At 39.4% G+C, this 10,930-nt stretch overlaps 1 protein-coding gene across 1 annotated transcript in view; it reads right to left on the bottom strand.

The window, feature by feature from the left end:
- Positions 1–10,717, bottom strand: part of C3H8orf34 (chromosome 3 C8orf34 homolog) — a 144,831-nt gene extending 134,114 nt beyond the window's left edge. The window contains 3 exon segments of the mRNA XM_059392871.1: positions 10,143–10,217; positions 10,219–10,335; positions 10,337–10,717. Of these exon segments, the coding sequence (XP_059248854.1) occupies positions 10,143–10,217; positions 10,219–10,335; positions 10,337–10,471 (327 nt within the window). The 5' untranslated portion in view covers positions 10,472–10,717.
- Positions 10,718–10,930: the final 213 nt, after the last annotated feature.

The following is a 10,930-nucleotide window of genomic DNA, read 5'->3' as shown; positions in this document are numbered from 1 at the left end:
AAGAAAGAAAGAAAGAAAGAAAGAAAGAAAGAAAGAAAGAAAGAAAGAAAGGAAGGAAGGAAGGAAGAAAGAAAGAAAGAAAGAAAGAAAATCATGCTACAGAGAGTGATGGGGAGGCGGGGTCTGTGTGTGCTATTTTAATTGAGGGTGACCTAGCTTTCCTGTCCGAGACAAGAATACATATTCAGGGTTGTTTTCTAACTACATATAATGTCTCCAAATTTAGTGAAAGTATATTTTTGTGATACAGCCAATAAGCAAGACTTTCCCCCACTGCTGAGCAAAGAACACACACACATAAACACACACACTTTGTTTGGCCAAGTGCTACTCTCCTTCCTACCTGTGCCACAATACTTTTTCAGAGATGCCAGAGCTACAATATAAAAACGCAGATGCATACTTTGAATTAGTTCTAATTTCAGGGTACTAGAAAGTCATCCTTCAAAAGCAAAGCATCTCTCCACATGGCCTGTCATTGAGTTATCAATATTAATAGAAAAGAGAAGTAGCAGCATCTAACACGACAGCAGCCAAAATTTACCAGGTGTACATCGAGTGCCAGCTACTGGCCTGGGTTCTTTAGACCCGGTTTTATCTTATGTATTCCTCATAAAGTCCTTCTTGGGTATTATTTTGCAGATGAGGATACTGATGTTCACAGAGATCAGCAAGTAAAGGGCTCAGGGTCAAGCAGAGAGTAAATGCTAAGTGTGAGATATTTCCAAAGATCACCTTCTTCATCCCATTTAACTGTGTCATGTGGCTTCCTCATGCAAATGCACTTGAGAGGTATGCATTAAGCACTTGAGAAGTATGCATTAAGCCTTGCACGATGGTGTGAATTAATTTATCAGATCCTCCCTTGAAAGCAGATATTAAAAAGGGAAAAATATGACTGAAAATGAATTAGGTAGTTAAGTACATAATTAAGTTATTCACCATATATAAAGGGTAATTAATGTGATGAGGAATATTTTCTCTAGGTCTTAAAGGAATAAATATGAAGATGCTCTTTGCTAGCTGGTTATGTCTTCAATGTACTTTTCTCCATAGAAGGAAAAAGAATAAACAAGTCAATGTTTTGTTTATTTCAACAGATATCAATTAAGCCTTGCGTTATAGTCTGTGTTCCACTAGATACTACAGTAGATGCACAATAAAGAATGAGGCAAGACACTCATTTCCTACCTTCAAGAACTAAAGATCTACTTCCCTTTTTTTTTTTTAAGATTTTATTTATTTATTTGACAGAGATCACAAGTAGGCAAAGAGGTAGGCAGAGAGAGGAGGAAGCAGGCTCCCTGATGAGCAGAGAGCCCGATGCTGGGCTCGATCCCAGGACTCTGGGATCATGACCTGAGCTGAAGGCAGAGGCTTTAACCCACTGAGCCACGCAGGCACCCCTAAAGTTCTACTTTCAATACCAAACATGATATACAACAAACACCTCTTGTCAGCAGATTATTGATATTCACACCTCCTTCACTGTAGAAGAGCTGTCTGTCTAGCTGGATAAATTGTCCTCTATAAGAGGAAGAACCCAGAGGAGTGACAGAAAAAGCAAGCTCCTGGTTCCAACCAATCACATCAGTCTACTTTTTAAATGTAGGCATGCTAGCCTATAAAATTCTTTCTCAGCACTGCTTGAGCTGTGTTCCACAAATTTTGATACATTGTATCTTCCTTTTAGTTGTTTGTTGGATTTATATTTTCCTGATATTTCTTCTTTTAAGATTTATTTATTTATTTATTTATTTATTTATTTATTTATTTGTCAGAGAGAGAGAAAGCAAGAGAGAGTACAAGCAGGGAGAGTAGCATAGGGAGAGGGAGAAGCAGGCTCTCTGCTGAGCAAGGAGCCCGAAGGGGGACTAAATTTCAGGACCCTGGGATTACAACCTGAGCTGAAGGCAGATGCTTAACCAACTGAGCCATAGATGCCACCGAGATTTCTTCTTTGACATTATTATTTAGAAGTATGATGTATATTTTCACAGTGTATTAGAAATTTTCCTGTTTCTGTTACTTATAGTTCTAGTCCATTGTGATGGAAAGATACGTTGTATGATTTCAACTGAGATTTGCTTTGTGGTTCAAGGAATGGTCTGTCTTTGTACACATTCCATGCCACTTAGAAAAAAAAAAACGTGTATTCTGTAGTTTTTGCATAGAATGGTCTACAAATGTTGACTAGGACTTAGTTGACTAAGTCTACATAGAATGGTCTACAAATGTTTATTAACACTAGGGACTGCTATTTTTCTTGGTGGGTTGACTCTTATATTACTATATAATGATAATTCTGATCTCTGGTATTTTTCTATCCTCTGAAGTCTACTTATCTGGTATTAAAATAACCACTCCTCCTTTCTTTTGATGTTTGCATATTTTTTCTATACTTTTCCTTTTAGCCTGTTTATATCTTTGTATTTTAAGTAAGTTTCTTAAACACAGCATATGGTTGAATCATGTTTTTTATCCACTCTGGCAATCTCTGTCTTTTAATTGGTATACTTAGTCCTTTTGCATTTAATTTCATTTTGACATATTAGGGCTAACGTCTGCCATGTTATTTTTTGTTTTCTGTTCTTTGTTTTGTTTTTCTTTTTCCTATTCCTGTGAGTTATTTGGACACATTTCAGAACTCCATTTTAAATTACTACAGTTTCGAGGGCACCTGTGGCTCAGCTGGTTAAGCATCTGTCTTTGGCTCAGGTCATGATACCAGAATCCTGGGATGGAGTCCCATGTAGGGCTACCTGCTCAGCAGGGAGCCTGCTTTGCCCTCTCCCGCTGCTCCTCCCACCTGCTCATGCTCTCTCTGTCTCAAATAAACAAAATCTTTTTTTTTTTTAATCTACCAATTACTATAGGTTTTTTTTTTAAAGATTTTATTTATTTATTTATTTGACACACGGAGAGAGAGCTCACAAGTAGGCACAGAAGCAGGCAGAGAGAGAGGAGAAAACAGACTCCCTGCTGAGCAGAGAGCCTGAGATCATGACCTGAGACAAAGGCAGAGGCTTAACCCTCTGAGCCACCCAGGCACCCCAAATTACTAGAGGTTTTGAGAGCATCTTTTTGTATAGCTTTTCTAGTGATTGCTCTAGGTATGACATTATATATATACTACTTATCCACAGGTACTGTTTTACCAATATAAGTGAACTATAGAAATCTTACCTCCTTTGTTCCTCTTTCCTCTTTCTTGCTTATAATACAACTGTCTTAAATACTCCTCTACAGAACCACATCTGACACTAATAATTTTTGCTTCAACCACCAAACATAATTTAGAAAATTTGAGAAGAAAAATATGTTATATTTAGTCATATTTGCTCTTTCCATGTTCTTTCTTCCTTCCTAACGTTCTAAACTTTTTCTTTTATAATTTTCTCTCTGTTTAAGAGATCTCCTTTAGCCATACTTTTAGGGTAGACCTGCTGGTGACAAATTCTCTTGATCTTCCTTCTTTCTTTTTTCTCTCAGAGGTAGAATTTAGTGATTCATCAGTTGCATATAACACCCAGTGTTCATTACATCAAGTGCCCTCCTTAATGCCCATCACCCAATTACCTCATTCCCACCCCCCTCCCCACTTCCCAGAACTCCAAAACCTTCCGTTTGTTTCTTAGAGTTCACTGTCTCTTATGGTACACCAATGTCCACAATAGTCAAATTATGATATTCCCTTTCTAAAGGATATTTTCTCTGAGTACAGAACTCTAGGTTCCTATTTTAGCATCTAAAAAAATGTTGTACTACTGCCTCCTGATATCTACAGGTTTGATGAGAATCTGCTGTCAAATTGTTTTTCCTGTAGAGGTATGGTATTTCATTTCTCTTGCTGCTTTCAAGATAAATCTTGTCTTTTTTTTTTTCCAGAAGTTTAATTATAATGTATCTTAGCATGGATTTCATTGGAGGAGTGGCCTCATTACCATTCAGCAATGGCGCCTTTTCTAGGCCTCCTCTGACATGGCCCCAGTGGGGAAGGAGAGGTATATCTCATTATTGCCAGGGGTAAGAGAAGCCAGGCTTCCCAGATGGTCCCCACTGACACTGGTCTCTCATGGTAGGGTTAATAGTGGGGCCACAGTGTAAATGTAAAATAAAACCACAATGAGAGATCACACAAATCTATTAGAATGACTACTATTACAAAGACAGATGCTACCAAGTTTTGGTGAGAACAGGGAACAACTGGAACTCTCATACAATGTTTATAGGAATGTAAAGTTGTTCATACACTTTTCAAAATTGGTGGCTAATGTCCTAAAAATTAAACCTACACTTACCATGTGGTCCAGCCAATCCAGGCATTTATCCAAGAAAAACAAACAAATACATCCATACGGAATACTACTCAGCAATTAAAAGAAATAAACTACTGATAAACATGGATGTAAAATGATTATGTTGAGTGAAAGAAGGTGTGTCCCCCAAAAAAGTACATAGTGTATGGTTTCATTTATACAAAACTCTAGAAAAAGAAAACTATTCTATAGTGACAGAAAGGAGACCAGTTGTTCCCTGGGGAGTTGGAGGGAGTAAGGAAAGGTACAAAGGAGGAATTACAAGGGGCATTCTAGACAACAAGAAGGAGGAAGGGCATATGAAGAGCACGTCCTAAATAAGTCTAAGGAATTCCAGACATTTCCACTACTTATCATTGACTCCATGCCACTTCACCATATATAGGTGCAAAGGAGATATCACTATTCATAACAAAGAGATTCTGTTATAAAAAAGGAGAAACTGTCTCTCTGCCTCAGTACCCTTCCTTATGTTCCAGTATTCTTGTACATTTATTTTATTTTAAGATTTTTGTGGATATTTCAATGAAATTTTTGAGGAAAAAGAGGAAAATCCATAGGCTTAGTTGACCAGAATTATAAATTTTCTTTCCTCAAAATTATAGGTTGTTACTTTATTGATTTTCATGTATAAACCACTGATATAATTCTTAACAAAATTCATTGTTTGATGTCTAAGGAAAACCCAATGGGTGAACTATATGTATTTATTTCCTAGATGTTCTTCTTTATTTTTATTTTTAATATTTTTTTTACTTTGAAATAATGTTAAACTTACAGAAAAGGTGTATGAACAGCACAAATAACTCCACATACCCTCATTCACCTAAAGGCCGCATTCATCTTTTGCAAAACTTTCTCAAGAATGTCCTTCTGAGTGAAAGTATCAGTTCGAGGACTATATTTTGCACTTGTCCCATCAGTCTGAAACTTCCCTTAACCTCCAAGACCTTAACATCTTCGACAATATGAGAAAAGCAGAATTTCCCTATCAGGTTTATCAAATATTTTCTCATTATTCAGTTCAAGTCATGCATGATTGGCAGAAATATTGAAGAAGCAAAATCATGTTGTTTTAATTGTATCCATTGGAGGCACACATTATTGGTTTTTCCCTTCATTTGAGTTAAGTATTGTCAACCAGCTTTCTTTTCCCTTTGTAATTATAAACAACTACTATGTGGAAAGATACTAGAGATTAGATAAACATCTCATTCTTCCTCCAACTTGTACCTATTATTTTTGGCAACAATTAATGTTTCTTGCTGGACTTATTGCTAAATACTTGCCAAACAGTGATTTTCTAATTCCATCTCCCATTCTACTCTTATTAATTGGCATTCTACTATAAGATAAAGCTTTCTCTTCTCCCCATAAGTTGAATATATTCATGTATCCCATTATATTGTAGTGTAATAAAATAGTCCTATTTTATAAGTAAGACAAAAATGTTACTCTCATACTTTGAGTCTCAAATTGTCCCAGATTTAGTTAATGGACCCACTTCAAGCTTTTGACATAGTCCTATAATTCTTAGACAACCTCCTTAGTTCTTGACATAATATGGTACAGGTTCATCTTGTACTTTCCCAGACCCAAGTCTAGAATCAACCATTTCTCCAAGGATACCTGGCTCTACCTAATGTTGAGTGATATGTAAAATGTGGTCACTAGGTGTGCTCATTGCTATTGAAGTGTTGCTATTCCCAGGCAACCATATATCTACTTATGTATATGTTAATACCTATAAATCTATACTTATTTCTATTACATTTATATCTATTTCTATTCATAAAGTCATGAGATACACCAATAACCTCCAATTTCAATCGAACACCACAGAGTTCATTCTACATGTTTTCCTTTTTATATTTATGACTCCCATTTTTAATAGCAAGAGAGCTGGCTTGCATTATTTTCAATATATTTACTTATTCTCTCAATAGCCCCCTATTTCATATGTAACAAATGTTCTGATCCTGCCAGGCCACTCCCTGGTAATCTTCAGGCCAACTGGAATTCAAGGTTGCAGATGTGGCTAGAAAGTGTGGGGCAGGGTACCAGAGAAAAACAAGCTGCGCAGTAGTCGGTGTGTGAATGAAGCAGGCTGATGGTTGACCACCTGTCTGACATGATTTCACCTCGTAACATATATGTCAAACTGGTTAACATGAATTTAGCCCATGTGAGTAGAGGTACTGTGAAGTAAACAGGTGATAAAGTGGTTGCATTCTACTTGGAGTGGGTCAGACTACATTTGGAGAAATGTAGTGCATTTGGTTTGCCACATCTCTAATACACAGAGATCTAATACTCTCTGAGATTTAATGGGGACTCCATTATCCTGCCTTTTAATAGTTTAAGATTTCACTCTCTTGTAGATGTAATCATTTCTAAACCAGGATATATGACTGCCTTAACACCCTTCTAACAAATATTATTCAAATAATTATTCTGTTTCTTTCATGGAAATGGGAGAAACTGGAAAGTATATACTTCTCTATGTTGAAAATAAGGAACTTATTGTAGTGTTCTACATCATATAATTCCTTGGGAATGAAGTTAAACTGCTTACAATATAGATAAAATAAATCACTTGATCCCCATAAATGGATATATGCAGTTAATTATTCAGTTTAAGAATTTTTGCCTGTCAGGTCCTTCAACTATTAAGTGGTTGGCTGAGATAAGTCTTGTGTTTGCACCATGAATCTTGCCTATATGTGCTACAAAATACAGTACTTTGGTGGAAGTCAAACCATTTCACATCTTGCTAATTAAGTAAGTCATTACATGTGGAAATCTATATTAAATAGGATTACAGTTCTAATTTATTAAAGTGATGCCAAGCATTCCTTATAGATTGATGCCTCGGCTCTTCACTACTCACCCATCCTGAATAAGCCAATGAGAATACTAAAAGTATTCCATTTTACAAAAATTTCAAAGAGGTTGTAGAGTATAAGTCATTATTACCTTATCCACGTTACATCTTTATTTTATACAATTAAAATATCATTACCCAAGACTCTAATGCAATGATTTCTAGGCATGGTTTTTAATGTCTCAAAGCATGTTAAATCACTTAAAAGCAATATAAATTTATACTCTTAAATCACCTGGAAACAAGATAAATTTTCATCTAGAGTAGTTTTTGAAATACAGCACTGTGTACAGTTTTATAAGCTTCTCACATGATAAAATGTTATAAAAAAGGAAATAAGCTAAGAAATAAACCAAGTAACTAAATTAAGTAATTAAGCTGTATAGGTAAAAGCAGCAGGATCCAGGTATTCTCTACCAGTATATGTTACCTTTACTTTTTGTTTTAAACAATATTCATGTGATCTCTTTAAAGCGCCTTACTCCAGAAAGTTTTCACAAAACCTTCCTACCTTACAAAATCTGTAAAGGGAACATGTTACCAGGTCCTGTATATTTTCAAAACTAAAGTAAGCTGCTGTCACCAACTCCAATGCCCCCACACTCTCACACACACACAAAATAACAATACAGAACAGATAATAAAACTTGGGAGTTACCTATTTCAATCTGTGATAGGTAAGAGATTTTAATTTATATATTGTTTCTTAAAATGTAGTCCAGGATTTAAATATGTAATGATCATTTTTGCCACTTCTTACTAAATTCATGTTTCTGGGATGCTCCTTGATCGATCTCCTAAAGTAGTTCTTATGAGAACCATTGACCAAAGTCCTGGGAGCTTTGAGAATGCCAGAACAACAATATCCATTTTACATTAGTTTCACTGGTTTTCTAGCATGAGGAAAGAGGGGCTACAAGTTAATGATACTTTCTAATTTTGTGAAGTATGTAGAATTCTATTCAAAACCTAGCTCTCTTATGATCAAAATTGTTGTATATGAACCTGCTTTTAGCAGAAGGTACCTATTTTCTCCCTTCAATTATTTAAAGTGCATCTCAATCCTCAAAAATTAACTACTCATCACTGCAACCCAAGCTCATGGGGATGTAAGTAATATGTTTCCCCTACAAAAATCAATAAAATACACAGCATATAATTTTGTCATTGTTTGATTTTTGGTGAGGAGGTCATATGATTTTATAAGACAATTCTGCCATAATTTAAAATTCATCAATGCAGAATTATCAAGTGAGCTAGTTTTTTTTTTTAAATGAGCACTTGATAAAAATCAAGTTGGATTTATTTCCTAGTTATGTAGAAAGTTTACATATATGCCCAACTCTATTATTATCACTTAAAGGGAGTCTCAGGAATTTTAAAATAAGTTAATAAATCTATTAAAAGAATTGCCTTGTTCTCCCTGGTAAATTGTACTTTATATTCTAGGGGAGTAGACATAATCTCAAAGTATTTCTTTTAATGTTTCTTTTGACACAACGAATACACTGTGTCACAAAATGTTATTATGCTTCAGCTTTTAATAGATAGAATTATGTATAGTCTCTAATCATTAGACTAAAGAAAACAATCTAGTCGCGCCAGCAATTCTACATTGCTTTTATATATAGACTTCCTCTGGTAACACTTTGGGCTGAAAGAAGAATCAAGGCATGCATTATTGGACTTTATGACTCTTACAACAATGAGCTTCAGTTGAAACAATGGCCGTATCTCTCTAGATAGTACAACATTAACTTAAAGTTGGGCAGAAAAACTCAAATATCTTGCAAATCTTAGTTATCTGAAACCCATCCTTCCCATTTTTGATCACATCCCTCTTTGCCTCTCCCTTTTCTACTACGGCATTATTTCGCCTTATTTTTTTTTTCTCTGCAGTTATTCCTCTTTTCAGTACTAGGAAAACAGCTCGGTTCTCTGTCTCTGCCCCTTGAGCGTTCCAGCCTTATTCTGACGCCGCGGACACATAACCCCCAATAACAAGCACAACTGCTTTTTTTGCGGGGTAGGGGGGATCTTGACCCTCCCACGTCCTATCGTCTCCTATCAGTGCCCAGCTGGACTGCTGAACTGGAATCGGAAAGGAGAGTGGGCGTCCCTCCCCGCGGGCACCGGCATCTGCCCAGCGCCCTGGCTATCCGCGGGACGCTTTGCCAGCTCCGGGTTCAGTCTCCTGTCCTTTTTCTCACGTCGTCCCGCTCTCCCTTTCTCCTACTGTATTTCTGTCATCAATTCTTTGATGGCGAGAGGAAGCAGCTCAGAGCTACACGTCTTCTCTCATAAATTCGTGTATGCTTTTCCTGAATCTTCCTCCGCCCCTTTCTCTCCCTAACACATGTAGGGTCTGCAATGCAAAGACTCCTTTCATCCAGACAATCGATGTCAGCGTCTCAGTTTGACAATTTCATTCAACGCGCCAGCACCTACCGAAGCCTACTCTTTACCAGTTCAGTTTTCTCCCAGTTAACCATATTCCTTCCCATTGCTAAGCAACTCCAGCTTTCTGGGTTCTACTACTGACCACATTCAAAAAAAAAAAAAAAAAAAAAAAAAAATCCAACACGCAATACAGTGTAAATTCCAGGAAGAAAGTGTGCATGTGTAAGACCTAAGTGTGTGCATCTATCCGTCTCAGCCTGTCCCGGGTCCTGTGCATGAGGCTGCGAGATGCAGGACATTCAAACCGCTCAAACTTCCCCTGCCAGACTAAGGCTTGGCCCTCTCCAGCTCACCTGTCTGCGCCCAGGTAACCAGCGAGGTACCCGCTCGGCCGCGTTCCAGGACACCTGGACTGGCCAAAGCAAATGCCACACGGCCGCCTCCTCCCGCGCATTTTTTCACTACCCCTCCTTCCTCTGGGTGTTCTGAACCCCTTCCCCCAAACACAAACGGGACCGCCCTCATCCACAGCGCCTTACCTCAAACAGGGGACCTATCTTGTTCTTCTCCAGGTAAGCCTGGATCCGGGATTGCTGATGAGACGCCATGGAGACACAGATGGGGCCGGGGAGAGTGGGGAAAATCGCGCGGCCGTGCGCCTCAGCCGGGGGACAGCCCTCCTTTTTCCCCCGGACTGGAGCCGGGACAGGAGCTCGGGAGCCTCGGCTCCCCAGGCGCGGCGGGCAGAGCCCGGGCCGCGGGCGTGGGCTACAGCCCCGGGAGCCGCGAGAGCTTGGGGCGCCGAGAGCCGGAAGCCCGGGCGCGGCGCCGCCAACTCAGTCAACTCCGAGACGAGGGGAGAACTCATTCATCGCGTTCCCCTCCCCACGCCCACCTCCGCCGCTCTCCGCAGCCCGCCGCGCCGGGGGAAATTCGAGGCAGAGGTTGCAGGTTCCTCTCTCCTCTGGGCGGCAGCAGCAGGAACCAGGAGGCGGGTGCTGCTCCGCCAGGCGCGGCGCGGGGGACGCCCTCGGGCGGTCAGGGGGCCGCGGGGCTCGAACTCGCCGCGAGCGTGCGTGCGCTTGCGTGTGTGTCCGCGCGCCGGACTGTGTGCGTCCCCTCTCCCGGGTTACGGGAACAAACAGCCTGGGCTTCTCCCGGGGCTGTGCTCGCCCAGCCCGCCGCTCCCTAGCGACAGCGCCGCTCAAAAAGCCAATGGTGAAGGTGCTTCTTTCAAAGTGCTCATAAATCTGGTGCTTGTTGGCTATTCTTGGCAGCTACAAATGCTGTTGGAAAAAGGGTCGTCCCCGGCGCCCCCTGTGAACTT

This window comes from Mustela nigripes, chromosome 3 (genome assembly GCF_022355385.1).
Source record: "Mustela nigripes isolate SB6536 chromosome 3, MUSNIG.SB6536, whole genome shotgun sequence".
Taxonomy (NCBI): Eukaryota; Metazoa; Chordata; class Mammalia; order Carnivora; family Mustelidae; genus Mustela; species Mustela nigripes.
The sequence above is the reverse complement of the archived record's forward strand: the minus strand, read 5'-3'. Positions and strand labels throughout refer to the sequence as shown.